This window comes from Argiope bruennichi, chromosome X2 (assembly GCF_947563725.1).
Source record: "Argiope bruennichi chromosome X2, qqArgBrue1.1, whole genome shotgun sequence".
Classification (NCBI taxonomy): Eukaryota; Metazoa; Arthropoda; class Arachnida; order Araneae; family Araneidae; genus Argiope; species Argiope bruennichi.
The window spans coordinates 103,050,037-103,071,766 of record NC_079163.1 but is presented as its reverse complement, the minus strand read 5'-3'; the positions used below and the strand labels follow the sequence as shown (position 1 = coordinate 103,071,766).

Genomic DNA, 21,730 nt, shown 5'->3' with positions numbered 1-21,730 from the left:
CACGTTCCTAAAAGGAACTTCATCTTCCTTGACTTGGAAACTTGTATGTCGGAGATTCCACTATAGCATTTTTATATTGCGTGTCCTGCTACGCCAGCACAGGATTGATAGGTTACGACATTTGCATATGCCAGACGGACAGTCGAACAGTGTCACATAGTGATGGCGTTTAAAACTTTTCTTTTTGAAAGATAAAGTTCACATCATTTCACTACGCAATTACCCAATTTTCATGAAATTTTACTGCATAGTATTTGAAACAGACATCTCACAAATGTGAACTTTAATTACGGACACTATACTTATGAATGCAAAAGGCAAATGAAACAAATTAAAATATTACTAAGTGTAAGAAAAAAGATAAATAAGGAGTTTTGAAATTTGAATCATAAAACGCATTCTTTTGTTGTTATAATAAAAGAAAATTATTCTTATATTTGTGAATTATAGCATGTTTTTGATTACCATATTGCCGATTTTATTTTATGCCTGTTGAAAACATGCTTATGCAGTTATTAGTTGGCTGGATTGGAATCATTTGGATATTCAAGCAGATGATTTCAATGAAGCTTCGTGAGGGAAGGAAAGAACAGAGATGTATAGCTGTCTCAGATGGTAGTCATTGGGATTCCATTGGAGACAAAACATGCGTTTATGTGTCTTTTTAAAGTTAATTGTAATAAGGAGGCGAAAATATATTATTATATTTAGGGCGCCAGTCATAGTACCATAGAGAAAGAACACTTAGGTTTGTATGACTTTTTAAAGTCAAATATGATGAGAGAGTAAAAAAGTCATATTAATGCCACATACACTACTATCTCTAATCCACAGGGTGGCAAATAAACATATTTTCAATACAGAAGTAAATTTCGTCCTATACTTAATGAGAACTCAAGATGAACTCATCGCTACATAATGTACTATTATACTCATATAAATTAGCTTTGAGTGTAATGCTAATGCAATTAAATGTAATATCAGATTGGCAGGAAAGTAATTTCGGTTTTCAAAAACAGATGGCGTTATACTTGTTTAGAAAGATTTTTTAAGTCTTATTTCCACTTATTTTTAATGGTGCAGCATTTAAACTGCAGCTTTAATTTTCAAACATTTTAAAAGGAGTTTAAAAACAAAACAAAACAAAAAAATTCGACAAATTTTATTTTTTATTCTGATAAAGACAAGAAAGCGATTGAGGCTCACGACGGTTACGTTATTTTTATGGTTCTAATTGATGAACAAAACGCATCAGTCAGAATTGGTTTAACAAATTCACCTCAAGATATTTTTCTCTGAAAGACGACTAGCGTTCTTATCTAATATTCTAACCATTTTCTTTTTCAGCATTGGGAATTCATGCTTCATATTAACGAATAAACTTGAAGCAATCGAAAAGCCGAATAAACTTTCAGTCTCCATAAATCAAAAGGGGTTTGTGACAACCGCATAAAAACAAGGTTAGTTTAATTTTGTTTTCTTACCGTCCCGATATACAGCAGTACAAGTGCTATTTTGGGACTGATCTGGTAATTTTGAGTAATACTTAAACGATAAGGCTCACGCCTAAATCTGTATCCTCTTCTAAAAATTTGCATGTTAGAATGGAGGAACATAAATGGTTGATGACATATTTAAAGTGCAAGATGTCCACATACTTTGTGGATATTTGGTGGCATCCGATTTCGAGCTCTCTAGTTCTGAAGCCAAGACATTACCACCAGATCACCATGCCCTTTGTGAATATCCTCCAAAACTTTTACACATTTGACATATCATAAAGTGATGTCTTAGTATGCAACTTACTACTAATAATCGGCTGAAATACCACATTAAATATTATCCATTACTAATACAAGTTAAGATGTTTGAAGACGAGTAAAAACTTATATAATACCCTTTCTCTGATCAGAAAATATTTTTTATTTCAAATACCATATCGTAATAATATTTTTTAAAAATCATCAAAGAGAAAATAATTACGAAACTTCAACTTACTCAAGACTAGATTTGAATTATTGCCAATTCAAATCTGAAATTTCCTGTGGTAAGATTCCACGCATTTTTCTCTACCAACATTTCCAACTTCGTTTTGTTTTGATTACTGGATTGCATCCTACACGCTCGAGAAATGACAATCTATATGCGCTGTCTCGCCCAATACACAGAAATAAAAACTTACTAAAAAGAACACTTAACATCTCATACATATTAATCTCCATAACATTAGATCATCCTTTACAATTTCATTTTCTCCGCGTACTAGGTCACTTTGTGCAGGCATCGCCGAAAATAACTGTAGATACCTTCTGTCACCCAGATAATCGATGGAGTGTTATTCAGATTAGATTTCTTTTACGCTGTCACTGAATTTTTTAATAATTCAAAAAATATGGACATTTTCCAAATCATTAATCTTTTTGAGGGTAACAGAATTAATAACTTGATTTGAAAATTAACTTTTTAATAGGAAGACATTCCTGTTTGAGACGTTATTGTTCTAAATATGAAAATTAAGAACACTTGATAAGATACATTTAAGTGTGTCCTAGGGATTTTTGTTGTTTACATTAATTTTTACTTTGACATAATTACAGTTTTACCCATCAAAAATTCTAAAATTCGATTACGAATTAGACACACCAATGTATGCATGGGGGATAAAACGAATATCAAATATTAGTTGCAGCTAAATAGTTTCTTTTGCATATTTTAAGCCCACAATTCAGTGGTAGAACTTCGGCCTTTCAGTGGATACTAGCTTTCTACTAACGAGCAATTAAAATTAGGAGCACTTCCATTGCTTTCACTGGAATATTTAACACGATTACAAAATGGTTGAAACGAATCTTAAATGCTTGATGGTGGATTTTTTTTTTTTATTTATTGCATGCGTTGAAAGAATTTTCAAAATGTCAAATGTCACAATGAACACGACAGTCAACGAATGAACTAGATGGATGAAATTAAACAAAATTGTTGAACTATATTTTATTTCGGATGAAATTTGTCAAAGAAAAAGATACATTGTTTTAAATCAATTCTTGACCATTCCTGACACTGTGCTATGAAACAATACAAAAACTAGTCATACTTGCAAGCATTATCATTCACACTGAATAAAGATAAATATTTTTTATATTTATTTTGACAGCATATATACTATCAATAACATTCAAAGAAAATATCCTATTCTTTTTTTAAACTCTGTGTTTATTATGTAATGTATTTATTTAATGTGTACATATATGTAATTATTTTTACTCATAGATAACTAATGTCATCAGAATGTTAAAGAACACAAATAAGTCAAGGGAAAAACACTCAACATTTTTTAACACTTAGTTGACTAGTGTGCTCTATATTTTAGTGAATAAAGACTTCAAGTTTTAAACTTACTTTCATTTTGGTAACATGGCTTTTAAAATTATGGTAGACGCAATTCATAAAAAAAAATATCCAATATATTTGTAGCATCAATAGAACCACTTTAATCTATTAAATCAAATTTCTAAAAAAATTACTGAATATTTCTTAAAATCGAAAAGATATCAATGCCATGTCCAAACGAGGGAAATCAATAAAAAAAAAGTTATGCACAACCAAAATCATATTATGCAAAAATAATCATAATTTTAATTTAGTTTTTGAAATTAAAGCCAATATTATATTCATGAAAAGAATTTAAATAATATTGATAAGATAAGTACTTAAAAAACTACAATAATTTTTAAATACGTATTTTTTAAAAAGGATGCCATGAGTGCTATTGGAAAAGAAAATATTTCCTTTCGAAGATTGATACGTTTCAATTCATAGCTATCAACAAAACCGGTGTGTTAAGTTTAAAACTTCTGAAATTTTGGTATAAATATAAGCAATTAAGGAAGTGCATTAAATATAAGAATCCTTCTCAAATGCGCATACCTGTTACATACAAATACATTTTGCTTAATTTCATAAACATTTTAGAAAGTTATATATTGAAAATTTGTTAAAAATAGAGCTAATTTTTTACTAATATCACTAAATAAAGCTTATACTATATATATGAGATCGATATAATAATGATTTATTGATTGATATGATGATGAGATGAATTACATAGAAAGACTTTTTGGCAGCTTGAAGAATAAAATGAAATAGAAACCTAAAACTGAATGACCGGTAATTATGTTATTTTGATTGTTATTAGGATATTTCGACTGAAAAATAGAACTCAATACTTTTTAACATTTAAATAGAAAACATTAAACGCGCACAAACTTTTTTAATTTATTAAATATGAATATTCCACATGTTTTTAACCTCTGAAAAGTATGCTCTTCATTTTGCACTTGAATTCCAAGTCTAGATAATTTATCTGGCTTTCAAAACAGGAATAAAAAAGAAGCACGCATCTAGATAATAATTAATAATTATAAATGATTTCAGAAAAAATACCTTTTTCTAGTTATACAGATAGTTATAACGCAATATCATTTTTAAAGTATTCTAATCACAATTAAATTTTATATAACATACATCTTGTCATTAAGTACTCGAGTGGAAAAAAGATATTTCCTATTTTAATATCGAAATATGCAAGCCATAAGTTTACTAGATCTTACAAAACATTTGATAATTATTAAAATGATAAAAATTAGATTTAAAAACGAAATTATTGAAATATTACTCACCATATTGGCACCGATGACCTTGATAACCAGGTTGACAAAGGCATCGAAAATTGTTGCCACTTCTTCCTCGGCCTAGACAACGTCCAGAATTGTAGCACATGCCATCGTTGCATTGAGCTAATAGCACAAGAAACAACACAGTCACTTTCAAAGGACTCCAAAAACTCATCCTCATTAGCAGTTAAATAAAGCAGGAAATAAAGGGAATGAACTCAATTAAACATCACACACAATTTTCTCCACATTCGGAATGAAAAGAATTGCTTAAGGTTAAAAGATTTCAGAGAATCAAACTTGGAAAAGTAACATCAATTTCGAAATGCTCTTAATTACCGTGATTTCGATGCTTTTTTTAAAAATACAATTCTATTCCTTAAGAGATTTATATGCAATATAACTTTCGTCTTTTTGTGTAGAAAAAAAAATTCCTAGTCAGAATTCAGAGGAATATTTTTTTTAAATTTTATTCCAAGTATCTCAAATTAAATGAGATGCTTGATTACTTCTGTCAAATAATGTCATCTCCTTCAGACTTGAAGGTTCTATTTGAGCGCTTTTAAAAGTTTAAATAACAGCGTTTCAAACGAAAGATAATTTTTTAATCCTATTTTTCTTAATTTATAGGGTCTATTCTAACTTTTATATTTAAAACCTTATGTTAAATTTCAAATGCTTTTACACTTCTTTGATATATTTTATTTTTAACTTCAATTTTTTGCAAAAAAAAAAAAAAAAAAAAAAAACTTTAATGCCTATATTTTGCTTATGCTTCAGATCATTTAAGCTATTTATGATACAGGCGCTATTTATTTATCGACCAACCGTATGCCCCTGAAAAAGGAACAGTTCGCCAATTTGAGATACAAACCAATTATATCTCAAGACGGATTCATAGAAAACAAATTTTAACCACAAGTATCTGAGCTATCTAAGTCATCTGTGGAAGATAAAACAACAAATCAGTTGGCACGATATATTTAAATACAGAACAACGCGAAGCCGGCAAGTCAAAAAGGAGTGAAGGAGTTTTAGAGGTATTGCCAAGGTATAGTTGAATCACAGGAATTTCTAAGGCCAGTGAATAAAACATGAGGTGGAACCTTAAGCCCAGAAACCGGTGGATTCACAACAGAAAAATAAAAGAAGAAACGAAATTGTCAAGTGATGACGCTAATAAATACTGGCTATATCCTCCAACAGATGCGAACACGAGTTACGGGTAGATGGTTGAGGAGCAACTGGTTCTTCCTTCGAACATTAGGATGCTAAGGAATGATCTGGGAGAAGTGATGAAGTTGTTTTGGACCATGTTTCAATGCGCGCGGGTTGCGTCACAGCATCCATGATTCATCGCCATCACAAGAGCGAAGAGAGAAAAAAGCAACCAAAGGAATCTGTCGCTGCAAATTGAGGTTTCGTTTTAGGGGAGGGAATCCAATCAAAAGGCAGCACTTAATGGGAGAAGCGCTAAAATGATTTACGCTTTCAAAATAAAACTTTAAGGACTCTTCATTAGTGCAAAATATTACCTAGTTCAAGAAATTCGAATCTTTTATTCATGGTATGGTTTTATCATGGTAAATCCAAACATTTCATATCAATTTTAATCACATCTGTTACACCCACTCCAATTTATATTAGTAATGTAAATAAAGATTATTAAAATCACTTCTTAGTTAATATTATATGCCTATATTTACTTAGTTGTAAGGATTGTATTTTATATTTCCAAATACAGCTTTTCTTTTGAATTTCGGGAAAAACTGAGGTTCCATGATGGGATCCAATCGAAACATAGCACTTAAATAAATGGGAGAGGTGCTGAAATTATTTACGCTTTCAAAAGAATAGAAAACTTAATTGACTCTTCATTCGAGTGTAAAATACATATTATATAAACGACAAAAGTTTATTTTTATTCATGGTGTGGTTTTATATGTCAACTTTCTATATAAGTTTCGACCGCATCTGCTATCTTCCTTTCAATTCATTCTAGAAAAAGTGCATAATTATTGCCAAAACTATTTTTAATTATTTTTATTTATGTATATTAAAATAGCTCTGATGATAGTATTTTATATATCCAAAATACATTTTTTATCCTGAATTTAACGTGGAAAAATGAGGTTTTGTTTTAAGGGATGCAATTCAATCGAAATGTAGCACTTAAATGGGAGAAGTGTCTATCGATTTACGTAATTTAAGAAAGGAGGAAAAAAAGAATGCTTTAAGCTTTTAATGTCAGTATAATATACTACACAGTATATGAAATTCGATTCTATTCATTATACATAATTATGCGATTCTGTTATACGACATTCAAGTTTCTAAACCAGTTTTTACCATAGCTCTGAATTTTAGTTGCTACAATCTTGTGATTTACTACAATATTACAATTTTGTGATTTAAAATAATTATTACCGAAATCATTTTTCTATTAACATTATTTACATGCATTTACCTACTTGTAAAGTTATCATTTTTGTATTTGTATATAGAGAATGTAACTTTTCACTAGAATTTCAAATAGTCGAAACGGCAATTTTCAACCTTAAATATATAGGACCCAACTTTCCAAAACAGTTCACTTTATATGCTTTTTTCATTACTTTTTGCTCTTTCCAAATTAATCTTTGAATATTTAATCATTATTATTAAAAAAAAAAGAATTTTCTTACGATTATTTATATATCTTTGCAGAGATTTAAAAGCGAAAATTAGTATTTCATATAAAATTATTATTTTTGTGCTTTTTCATGTCTCCGCGCCTGTCTTTTGTTATTTTACATTACCTTTAAATAGATCCACCACAAAATTTTAGAAACTTTGCTTTAAAGCTTTTGCCACAATAATTCTACATCGACCATAACAAAAAATGTTCAAATATAACATGTTTAATTATAACTGAAACGACCAAAGAGCTTTTCTTCACTTTGCCATAGAGTCCGTGACAAATTGAATGATGATGATCATAGTCGCAATGGCACTCTGGTGGGGAATTTTGATTTTGCCCTAATGGCCATCACAGATCATGGTGAAACCCGTTCTGCAGGAGGTATGACCCGTTATTAGAGTGGAGGTAACTCAAAATCACGCCATTACTGTATTCACCAGGGAACAAGAACGAACATCCAGTATACTGGAAGTTTTCATCTTCATCTTTGAGATACCCTCTGTGTGGGTAGGTTTGATAGTAATATGTTAGACTTGGAGTTAACAGCTGAGAATTTAAGGTGATGTGTTAGCTCAAAGCAAGCAATGACATGAATATCTATCAACACAAAATAAATAAGTTTGTATACGTAGGATTTTTTATTCTTTTAACGCAGTAATTCAATCATAATTTCTTATTCACTCATGCCTAAATTTTCAATTATTTTTGGGAAAAAACTAATTATGTATTCCAAATAGGAGTTATATAAAATAAAAGAATCTCTAATAAGTTCGGACACACTAGTCTATCAGTATACAATTAACTGATAGATTCCAGCATATTTTATATCTCTTTGATTGGGCTTTCGAAAAGAATGGTAGAGCAGTCGAGATGATTAAAGAGCCAAAATCTTATTATAGCTATTGATATTTGTAAAGAATTTTTTATAAAAAAGCTTATCAAATTTCTAGATCATAATTCATCAAGTATACCTATTAAGTACCCGAGAAAAATCTTTTTTTATTATTCGGTCTAGTTTAGTTATGCTAACGTCATATTTGTAAGCAACACGTTATCTGAGGATGATTCCATAATTCAGAACAGTTGTCAGATAACGAGGACGAGTTCGTTTCATGAATGTTCACACTTCATGAAACGAATGATGTTTGACTTTTGACTCAAATTTAATTAAGGTTCACATATCAACAGATTTTCATTGGAATTGGATTTTACAGCAGAAATCCTCTTGTTCCGAATCCGAGATCATAACCACTAGGTCGCCTAAATCCACATTTGTTTCAGAGGCCAGTATTTACATTAAATACGATTCGATTTACTTATTACTCATACTACTCTGATAACATTCGCGAACTCAATCAAAGAACACATTTGAATCAATAATGCATTCCACATGAAAAGGATTCCACCATTTCCACTCTATACTTGCTGCTAGTCCCAAAACACACTTTCTCCTTCCTCTCACTGAATTGCTCATAGAAAGACCGCAAAAGTATCTTCCAAAGATGGTCAGTAAGAATTCTCAGAACTTATTTTATAGCTAACTGATCCTATAACATTTCGATGACAGTGCAAAAATAAAATATTATTTCAATTTTGAAGTAAACTACAGTATTTAGGAAAGAAAGGAGCATTAAGTCAGAATACATCCCCAAAGTAACATTAATCATTTTAATCGAAATCCTTCAACAATTACGATTCCCACGAATGGATTCGAAAGCGTATAGGAAACCTAATCTTTAATGCATCGAATTCCTCATTCCCCCAACTGACTTTTACATGAATCGATGACCGGCTGTTGAATTCCGATTGACATCATATTGTAATTAAAGAGGCTGGCCATATAGTTTGAAAGGTAACAAATGACACGTAGGAAGAAAAATTTCTTAAAGGGTGGTGCAAAAGAGCCAGTAAAGGTTATCAGGCGCACATACCAATTAGCTTAAAATTCTAGGGTTAGCCCACGTTTATAGCCGCCAATTAACTCGCCCCACAACCCACGTCCAGAAATCTATTCCACTTTCGGATCGATGTATTCTTAATTCATAAGAACCAATGGCATTATTGGTAGCTATCATTTAGCTCTAGTTGTAATGTAAAAGATATGTATGCATAATTAACATGCGCATAACTAATAATTTATGTTTACCAAATCATCAAACGTACTAATCAACGCAAATAGATGGTACATCAAATTTAAATATTTTCAGATACACTCTCGAATTAATTGCAGCTGTCCTTCCTATAGCTTTCATAAATTATAATCTTTACGTAATATATTTAATTGTCCCTAGAATATTTCAGCATATTTTAATATTCCACAAATTGCATTAAATGAGGACGATGACAAGAGAGATAATCAGATGTATTTGGTAGCGGTTCTTAACCTTTTAATGTTTGGCATTCAACTTGACTTATTCCTTAATAAATGACTTGCCATATCATCCCTTCCATTGATCTCCATGAAATTTCGAGTTTACATCCGATGAATTTTATATTTTTAAACCATTTATATCAAAATACTAAATGAGCAATAAATCCCAAAGGTAAGTTTTAATAATGATAAATTTTTTTGCTCATTCAAAAACAAAATATCTTATGTTTCGCTTTTAAAATTAATTTTAAAATGATAATTTTTTTAGTTCGCATATTTTTAATAAACCGCATGATACAAAAATTGTATAAACAAATGAGTAACGGCAAAAAATAAAGCGATTTCTAGAGCAACCCGTTGGACTAAAATTTCCAAATTTGGCACAAAGTAGATGCTCACTGAAAAAGGTTTTTCAAAATTTCTATTAAATTTTTAATAATTAAAAATTAATAGAAACTTCAATGCTTTGCTTCAATAAATTCATACATAAATTATTATGTTATTTGATTTTTACGACGTACATTTTTACACCAATATTAACTTTTCAATAGTACCAAATTTTTTTCGTACATTTTTTATCCTCTGATCAACCACACTATCTAAATTTTCATTTAAACCTTAAACCCCTATATTTCCTAAGTGAAAGAAAACAAAAATACGTTATTTCAACAACATATTATTAGTTAGTTTCTTTATGCAATTGTTTGCACTTCACATCCTTCCAGTTCTCATATTTAAAAGTAAATAATAAAAAAAATATTTTAGAAACTTTTAATTTCTTTCTTTTGAGTTAAAATCCAAGAAAAATTTTTCATTCACAATAAAGGCGAAGCCAAAGTCAAATGATTCACAAGAAATGAAATGCAAAACCGAAAATTTATAAGGATACTCAAAAATTAACCGAGATTCAGAAAAATATCTCCTTAAAAACACGGAGTATCAATAAAAGAACTATTAATTCAAATTATTTATTAATTTATATATTTCAAATAAAAAGAAAAATTTCGATATTTCCATAATATCCTGATTAATTGAGCACAGAGCAGGCACTGTTCAATAAATTTTATATTAGCGTTTTTACCTTTTGAAGTTCATTTTATTTTAGTCATTTAATCGAATAAAGAATCAGAACTTTTCAATTCGCTAGTTGAATATTTGAATACAAATAATCGCTATTTGAGGTATGTTTTAAGACTTAAAATAGTTTTTAAAAAATCAATTTTTTTATGACAAATTAACAATTTTTGAAGACAAATAATTTATAATCAGTTTTTCAAACTTATTAAAAATTATAATGATCAAATTTCTTAACTATGAATTATTTAGTAAAAAAAAATGTAACTTTGTTCATCACTTGACTTCAAACACATGATTTCGATATTAACTATTAATACTTGTTTTCCTTTACAATTGAAAAATGTGTGCCATTTATTTTATGCATTTACGCTTATTATTATAACTAAATAAATTTCTATTATAAATTATTTATTTCTTTACACGTGTACAAATGAAGAGTTTTACCGGATAACATTTAATAAACTAGACTTGCGTTTTAATGCGAGGGAATTTAAATGGCCTCTTAATTTTAAGCCTCGGCCTGATTTCGAGGAAGATATCTAATCCTTCACTCTTTTCTCCAAGCATTTACTCTACAAAAGTGGAAAACCGCAGCCCTGACTTGATATGGACTTAATGGAATAGATCAAATTTTGAAAGACGCAGATTTCTTAAAATTTCGTTGTTTCGTCAACTAATGAAAATTGTATTCGATTTCAAAGAAATAATTTTAACTTTGAAAACTGATTTTTGCCATTTGTATGTACTTATTTTAATTATTTGAGTGGTTTCCCAAATACGCTCTATCTGCAAAATTTACAATCTCGAAAATCGCACTCAACGAAACCACCGATTTCTCAGCTGACAGCTTTGTACCAACGTCAACGAAGAAACTGCGGCAATTAATGACATTTAACTGTCGAGATCCCACGCACAATAACTGGCAATAATGTAACGGAATGTGTGCTTAAATAAATCTACTCCTACGCTTCTAGGCTCCAAGAAAGCGAGTAATAATTTCTGAGAATTGACACTGAGGATGAGACCAAGAACTTTTAATTTCAAAATCAGGGCTATAATGTTCACCGTAGTAATTGTATTCGTCACATTAAATTAACGGGATGTTTTGTCGAAGAACTGCATATTTTCAGTCCGTGCTATACCTAATTCATAATTTATATACCAATATTTTGAAAGAAATGACGGCCTTGGACTTGCCTTTCTAATAGGAACTAATCTACGCCCTCTTATTAAATTAGATGTTACAATTGCTGGGTGAGGCTTCTGCTGCTACCAAGCGTTATTTAATATGATTACGATAGTTGAAAGGGCGTGTTCAGTTAAGAACGAAAGCAAACGGAAATGAGTTCCAAGTGTACTAGGATTATCTAGTACATGGCAAGGGAAGAAATTGTTTAATATTAATACGAAAGGCCACGTCTAATCTTTGATCTTTTTCAGACATACAAACAGAAAGGACCCGCATGCCACCACCGCAATTATTCCGTTAATTATTAGAAATAATTTTTAACAACATCCGTCTGAAATGCAATTTTTGTTAATAAAAAAAAACGTGCAATATAAAATGATCAGATGTTCCAATTTTGTCGAAACCATCTCAACTTTTGACTTTTTTTTTCGTTCCGCATATGGGAAAGAAAAGTTTCAATTTGGTTCGACTTTGAATAAAAAATCCCAAACAGCCACGTTTTTCGCATAATTTAAAAAAATTTTATATTTAATTTTCAGATTTAACTTTACGAAGATTAATTCATTTGAAGATTCGTTAAAATTGTTAAAAATTTCTTGCTCCCTATTTTTCCGACGCATGCAGTAGTATGTAGAATGGACAAGACAATAGCATCAATTTTTTGCTCGGAAAACGTAACTACTTTGGTAGAGAAATCTGTCAATTTATTATGTGGGATACCGGCATTGCCCTTGTACCAAAACAGCTCCTCAGGCTCGTCGCATTGTTAATGCCATTATTAAAATTTAATACCAAATGGGATCTAATTTCAAGTCTCTTTAAGGATTCGTTTGACGTAAGACTATCTCTGAATGCGAATACCATGAATACATTTTACGTAAATCTAATCTGCTGAACGCCGAGTACAGTATCAGTAACAGTCCTGAACTGCTTCCTAAAACAGCCATGAGCGATTTTAGTAACATGATAACTTTCTGGGATATTTCCTTTGTTTTGCTGAAATAACAGCCCACAGAGAAAACTTTCGTCACCTGCGACAGAAGAGATCCCATACTTGCTTGCATTTAGACACTCTTGATAAGAACAAGACAACTAAATATTGCAAAAAGAAAACACGCTTACCTGACAAGAAATTTATCTCTCCCATGAGTGAAAAGGAAAAATTACCTAGACAAGTTACTAGAAAGCAAATTTGTGACAGAGACAAAAGATTGCGTTGCCTCTTGTACTAGAATGGGTAATCCTCAAGGAACAAGGAACTCCCCCATGTATTCTCTGCAAGCGTAGTTCAGTAAGAATAAATTTTTAATGGTGTTTCAAAGAACTCTGCCGCAGCAAAAATACTTTTGCTATTGGTTTCTTTATTTTTCTAGAGTCAAATTTCTAACGTCTTTGTCCGTTAAGGGATTTATCCTCCCTTCTCCTTGTTTTGATGGTAAAACTAGAAAAAATTGGGTTCCGCTTGTTCAATTTTATTATACTTTATTTGATTCTGAAAACAATCAATGCATTTTATTTTCAAGTTACTCAATTTTGTATGCAGAGTTTCATGTGTAATTTACGAAAATCTTTTCTTTTTTATTATTTATTAAAAACTATCCTTATAGCTATATGTTTACCATGAATTTTTTTTTCCTTCTTCTTTTGGACATGGATCATACTTACACACATTTATATTCACACACATTTACATTTTATCACATATATTTAAAGTAGCATTCTAGTTCCTTATATTACCATAAAAATCATTTCATTTTGTGACATTTTTTTTCAATGTGTTGAATTAAATGGAAGAAATATATAAGTTATACTAACAAATCGATTTTCAATTCACAAAAATTAAAAATTTATCGAACATTAGAGCTGTAAAATTTATGGGGTCAATTTTGGATTTAGTTATATTAAGTCAATTTTAACCCATTCGAGTTGGCAGACAAATATTCGAGTTGCAGCAACAACAACAACAACAAAAAAATGCCGTTTCGAATAGGTTAATGAATAAAATTGCATAGTTTATTTGTTGAACTTCTTTCAGATATTATAGGGGGTATTATAGGGGATAGATTTATCATTCACCACAAATAGCCACATGGGAATTAAACTATTTTTATTACAGTTATCTAGTTTCATTTATCTAGAATAATTGATTTAGGTTATTGTTGATAGTTACCAATATACAGGGTAAGTATGGAAAAAACACACTTCATCGTTTATTCTAAACAACTTCGTGTGCAGTAATTGTACAGGAAAATTTTTGAAGCATTCCCAGAACATTTCTATTAGATCTGAAACTAGCTATTTACAACTTGATAATAAAACTCACCATACTAATAAAAAACATTATTCTTATATCGTCTTTTTGCTAAATATATTCAAGAAAAATACAATAAACAGAAATTGCCATCATTTTCGATCTGAAACGGAAAAGTTTCGAAAGATTATTCGATATTCTTATATTTTTCTTTAGATTTTTTTCTAGATTTAAAACAACTTGATATGTTCAGAATAAAAATGCATTACTTTTTTCAATTTGATTTAGGTTCAAAGCATTAAAAATTTACCAATCTAGACTGCCACTATCAATACAGTTCGTTGCTACTAATTAATTTAAGTACTTTGACGTGCATTAATTCCATCTAATCTTATATAGCTTTTAATTTATTGATGATCAGTGTGATATTTCATTTTAAAAATGTTTTTATAAGCTTTAATAGCACTTTAATAGTTAAAAATGGATCTAAGTCTGTCTTCACGGACTGACACAAATGTAATGGAGACGAAGTTGGACAGCATTGGCAATGGAGTGATTTGGATTCGAAATCAAATTTCATCTTAATTCAGGCGTATATGAGGTTGCTGTGCAATCTCCGTCATAACGGCGAACTATTTTTCAGATAATTGTGAGGCGGAAACTTATAAATAGGGGACTGCCGGCTCAGGTGTTACTTTCATCATTTAACCACAACTCGAAATTTCTACACCCTTCCCATAATAACCCTAGTGTTGCTTCAAAGCTTTATACTAATACAATTTAACTAAACTAAACAGAAACCTACTATTTCCTATCAATATATATATATTTATTTCTTGGGTCTTAAAAAGAAAAAAAAAGTATCGAAAAAGCAAACTGAGGAACGAAACATTATTGAGTATTGGATGCTAAATCTTATTTTGCAGTCAAAAATTTTTTTATCTAATGAATATTCTCAGAATCTTTAAAAATCATATCTATTTGTAATGATACAACTATTAAATACTTTCTGTAAGATTATGTCATGCATGTTACGTAATTTCTTTGTTGATAGTAAACCAACATTTTTCGTGAAATCATAATAACTAACGTACATTCAATAGTTTATATAGTATTAAAAAAATCAAATACTCTCTAAAAAATCTCTCTCAGGCTCCATAAACACCTGGTTTTTGAAAGAAATAAAAATTATTGAATAAAATGGAGCAACTCTAATGAGTTTTATTTTAAATGCAGTGAAATTACATAAATAGAGCATGTAAGTTAGCCTGGTTTGATGTTTAAGAACATTAAGAAATAAATGCTTATCTCAGAAAACATTCAGCATACATGTATATATTACAACTGCATGCATGCATTAAAGTTTCTAAAAATATATTCAGAAAGTAGGTCATAAGAATTAAAGCTCAGCATTCATATGATCAGCATTTACCGATTTTTCTTATTACTAAGAGCATGTTTATGCTAGCAAAAGCAAAATAATTACACACAATATCGTTTAATTTCTCTTAAATTCTCGATAAAATTTATGCTAAATAAATAATTAGCATTTTTTCAGTTATATACGCTGTCAAATAGTAGAATAATCAAATATAATTATTTTTTGAAGTTAATAACACTAAAAGATGATTTTTCATGACAAAAATTTAAAATTAAAAGTTTTTTACTTAGTTATTGAAAAGGCAAAGACAATGGAAGAGAAATGTTTAGCAACTTTCTTTAGAAACTATGATAATTTAACTTAACAGAATAGCTTTTAACCCTTATGTTCATTTTGTATAGTATACCATACATACAACTTTATAAAAATATCAAAAAAAGATAAAATAAATAATAAAAAAAAAAATTAAAAAAATTCAAAAAAGCAATCTTGCCACGATAGGGGTTAAAGGACTTAAAATATAAAATTACATAAAAGGCATCTTCTTCCAACATAACGAGTATTAATGAACCCACAATATAAAAAAAACAATACTACAGATCTTTCTGAAAATGATAATATCATCATCCTAATTTGAATTAGTTATAATTCTAATTCTTCTGATATAAAATGTTATACTTCATCTAATAAAATGTTTTTAATTAATATTCATCATCTGGTTATCTATCAATACTTTTAATAGTTCGTACGTAAGATATTAACATTGCATTGGCTTTCGTCAACATATTTTGTCTTATTAAATTTTTAGCGTAATAGGGTTGCTTTTTTTTTCCCTTGAGATTATTTGCTACACGTTATGTTTCCTCGAAAGGAATCAATCTGACAAAATTGATGTTATCATGTAATAAGTGTACCTGACAGTATACGAAATTCAGACATCTTATAGAAGATAAAAGGAGTAATATTTTTAATAATTTGCATGCCTTTCCTAGGCATTGATGAAGTTCAAGAGTGGTATGCGTAAATTTAAGTGCTAAAGTTTGCAATATTTGCATTGACATGAAAACAGATTTCGTAGATATTGATGTTTGCATTTAATAATAATTCAAAATGTCATCCAGTCTACTTCTTATCAACAGGTACTGACGCAGACTTGCGCTGTTTGACCTTCCAAAGGAAAATTCTATATGTTACTTACATTTTCATATAAAACTTTTTCAAATAAAACTTTTTAACAAAAACAAATTTCTCAAGTATTATAACTCATTCACTCATTATAAATAAATAACGACGGGATATTTTTAAAAATATCTGAAGGAATTATACGTAAAATCAAACCAAAGCATTATATTATATTTTCCATAGTTGTTACATAGAATTCCTTATACATTTTTATACCCTGACGGTCACATACATAAAATACAGCATTTTTAACAATCAGAATTCAGATTTCAAATATGATTCAATTTTCTGGAGAAATTCCACAAAATATGACAAATAATATTCACAGAAACATGGCGAATTCTGGAATAACGCTTGAAATTTTTTTATGTCATCTTAGAGACGAAAATAAGGGAAGAATGGAAAGGTCACGACATTCTCCGTGGAGACGGAGAATGAGGAAATGGAAACAAACAAATGACTGGTCTTCATATTGTGGACAAACATTAATCACTTCCATTCATTGGTCCATACAGTTCATAAAAAATGATTCAATTCATCATCGGGCATACTCCATTGCATAACCAACAATTTATATACCATTGTGCATCTCTTATGCAGAACAAAGTATTATTGACAAATCGGTTGTCAAATATACAAAGACAACTAAATGGATCAAAAGCAAAAACAATAAATATATCTTTATCAGATAAATTTTGTGCAGTAAATATGTTTCAATACAAACACAAGTAAACAGTAGAAAATAACAGATTTAAAACAAAAATAGCATCAAGCCCATTGAAAATTACACATTTTTTCAATACTTCTGCAGAAAATTCTAAATTATTTATCATTATTGTGTGAATTTATTCATAGATTCGAAATCTAAAAATACATAGAAATCCATTTAATGATAATCGAAAGAAAGGAAAAGGTTATTTTTCAAATATTAAAATTGCAAGCAACCATATATACGACTTTCCATTCATTTAAACATAAATTGACTGAAAATAAGTAAGTTTTAATATAAAGTAATAAATAATTTAAGATTAATAATGATAAAAATTTAAGTAAATAATAATAGTAAAGAATTTAAAAGTTAACTTGAGTAAGACCAAAAATTTAATCCAGCTTAAGACTAACTACTACAGAGATCAACAAACATTTTGATGACGAGTTTTTTTTTTTTAACTGATTTTATGTGTATTTCATGTACTGAAAACAAATCTGACTTTAATTTTTCTCATCATAATCTTGTTCATTAGAAAAGATAGAACTGTTCATACATACGTTAATATATTAGGGTTAGATTATAACTGTTAAAAATTAAAAGCATTTTACTTAATTAACATTTAAAAACATTTTAATGAATTGAAACGAAGCAGCAACATTCATTTAAATCTTCAGCAACTTAATTAAAATTTAGAATTGCTAAAGATCAAATAAAACAGAAGGAACAGTTATTTTGTTCAACTCCGAAAGCTTTTTTTGTTTGATATTCTTGAGTAAACTTGAAATCGCATTCAATTTGCATAGTATTTTGCAGATTACAGTTGCAGTTAGCTATTATAGGAACATCCCATCTGCTCTGGTATTGTTGTTCCATTGTCTTTACACCCTGTTGAAATCGTTTACCTTCGTTCATTATCGTTCAACAGCATCGTTAAAATTTCTCCGAAAACTGCCTAAATAGCTGTGAAAGTAATGGATATGCTAATTACCTCAAATGCCTCTGAATTTGTTAACTTGCTGTTACCTAAATCAAAATAATTTTTTGTCTTGTTGTTATACAAAAAGTTCTTGACAGAAAGGGCAAATGAGATCCATGCATTTCGTTTTTTCTCATTCTTGGAATCTAAGAAGTAAGCATTATTTATGATATTTCTGATTTGGCGAACATAAAAAAAATTCCACCTGTTCCCCATTTATCAATGTTTTTTTTTTTTGTATGCAAACCGAAGGTTATTTTGATCAAGAGCTGTCATTAAGTAGTTTCATTAATCCTAGCTTTATATGGAGACAAGACGACTTTATAAAGTCCTACTAAAGGTTCACGAATGATAATTTTTTCTACAGTACCCATAGTAGGTCATCTGGTAAGTTATGCTTTTCTTATCCTATGGTATTTAAATCTGCTATCCCGCCGGACAACAGCCACGGATATTTTATATGGTTATCTATCCTTAAGATAGCGATTATTAATCTTTATAACAGATACATTTTCAATAAAGTTGAATTGGACCAAAAAAAGCTCAGTTTCAATTCTCGCACCTAATTCGTTACAATTTTGGGTTTTGAGATCTTTGGGCCTATATAATTAGGCGAGGAATTGTTTTCCAATATGAATGAAATAAAACACGAATTTAAGAGGCAGATTACCAATATTAACATACAATCCCGCTTTAAATTAAAAATTTATCTAAAAGTCGGGAATACAAAGAATTTCCCAGAATAAAGCATTGTTCATATTACTTAAAACAAATGAAGGAAATTCTTTGCGTAATTTTTCTCATCTTAAAAAATATAATTGATTGTATTACATTATCACAACATTTTGATTTTCTTTTATTTGTAAAAATGCATTTATGGCTCTAATATAATTTTTTAATTATGAGGTACAGCATCGGTTCTTTCGTCTCAGCAAAACCAACTTCTGTTCTATACAATAAACTTTACATTAATAAAAATCAGCGTGGTTATTCATGTTTATACGTATGTACATCCCACATCTCCTTTTAAACAACTATACAAATTCTATCACATTTTTCACACGTCTTATATAAGACAAGAACTATAAGACTACAATACAATTAACTTTTAAGGTATTAAAATTAATTGAATATTCGATTATAAATTAATTAAAATTTTGTCTTTTCACTACTTTGAGCCATAATTTACTATTCTTTAAAATTTCTTTTATTTTTATACATCTTTTGACAGTGCTTTTATGGATTCTAAAGAATCGATTTAATATTGCTTTAAACTTAGCGTAAATCAATAGCTCAATCGAAAAGAGCCTTTCATATACTTCAGTATTGGTGAACAAAATTTACAGGAGGGTTTCCGGTTTGAGACCCGATTCCACCGAAGAACCGTCGTCTAAGCGGGTATGGTGCACGTTAAATCCGTCGGGATCAAACGTCCTCCGACTGCGGGATGTGGAAGTTCGGAGAGGGGCGGCCAGCTCAGGTGCCGTCCTCGTCATCTAACCACGGTTCAAAATTACAAGGTCCGTCCCAAAACAGGTCAAGTGTTGCTTTATAAACGAGACGTTAATATAAATTACACTTGATATCAGATATTAATAATTAATGGAGTGAATTAACTAACTATCATTGGTTTTTAATAGTCGCCTAGTGCAACTGATATTCTAATTTAAAAATAGATAATAAAGGATTTTGTATATAAAAATATTTTATACAAGACAGGTTTTGATGTTACAATTAATATACTTGAAATGATATTAATCCGGAGCAACGATGAGTATATCAACTAGTTTTCAATAAACCTTAATTTTGTGCAGATAAAATATCCTAAACCTTTAGACACTTTTCAAAAACCAGTGCAAATAATCTAATAAATTTCTTAACTTTCTTCAACAATTTGCCATGCACACCCAAGTTTACTCCATGCCAAATTGAAATAATTTATTAAAATCAGATATGTAATATAAATCATTGCTTAAATTTGTCTCCAATCTGTCTGACATTTTTCTTGAGGTAAGAGCCGGAGAGCATGTTTCAGGCAAATGACATCTTGGCACGGCGTTGATTTTAAACTTAGAATCTAAGAAAGGATCAGTTAATAGTGCTGTCACATGGATTGTTTGTTGTATTTATTTTTCGTATCTTTGCATTCACTTTTTCGCGAGGGTTTCTAGCGAATTCATCACATATTTATTTATGAGCGAAACAGCTTTTCTTTGAAGAATCCTTCTTTCTTTAGAAATTCAGATAAGCCTTTTACCTACAATTTTGTAATTTATTGGTGTTGACGTTTATGAAAGACATATCTTAAAGAAAAACATATCTCACGGAGAGCGTATATTGAGTAGCAGCCAAGACTGATAACTTTATAAATAGACAGACACAAGAATTTCTTGCGTCCTCCGAGTGAATGAAATTGTTATTTGTCAAACCTTATATATACGTTTCCTTTTGCTTATATTGTGCAACTGATGATTAAAGAATTAAATTTCTCAGTTATTTCACAATCCACCGACTTTTTAAAGAAATGATGAATAATTGTAAGACCTTCGTATTGCCAATACCTAAACAATAATAAAAACAAAATTTAAAAGGTTTTCATTGAAATTGTGTCGTTTGGAAGTATTAGGAAGTATGACAACCATTTTTAATAATTTTTTACGAAATTTTTACCTATAAGTTGATTATTGAGATCATCAAATCATTTATTCTGATTACATATCTGATGCAGTTGACGAACAGAATCTTTAAGAAATGATTTTTTGATGTGATTTTTTATGGCATGATTCCCGCACTTAAAAATACATTGAAGTGTCAAGTAATAAGTTACCACTCTTATATTGTACCAGGCAGCATACCCGATGTTGCTGAGGAATAAAATCCTTTCATGTATAATATTTTTAACATAAAAACTGCTTATGTATAAAATATTATCACTTACAAAATACTCTTATCTGAAATATTTTTTTTAATTTAAAGTAGAATATCTATCGAACCAGACGATTTTTAAAAACCACCAATATCTAATTTTATTAATATTTGTTTGTATTAGTATTGCAACTCTTGATAAAAAAAATGCTGTCTACAAAGAAATATTTTACAGAACATTGAAACAAATAAATTTTTAATTTTTAATTAATACAAAACAAGAAAATAAACAAAATGAATAAGTATTCCTGATGCACGTTCTTAGCACGTTTCGACGATTGTACTTCGCTGCGGGATAATGCTCAAAAATATG

General features: G+C 29.6%; 1 protein-coding gene across 2 annotated transcripts in view; it reads right to left on the bottom strand.

The window, feature by feature from the left end:
• The window catches only part of LOC129959972 (multiple epidermal growth factor-like domains protein 6), a 350,782-nt gene that overhangs the window by 201,038 nt on the left and 128,014 nt on the right, over window positions 1-21,730 (bottom strand). For both annotated transcript variants that reach the window (XM_056072919.1, XM_056072920.1), the window contains exon 4: window positions 4,680-4,796. In XM_056072919.1, coding sequence (XP_055928894.1) covers window positions 4,680-4,796 — 117 coding nt within the window. The remainder of the gene's footprint in view (window positions 1-4,679; window positions 4,797-21,730) is intronic.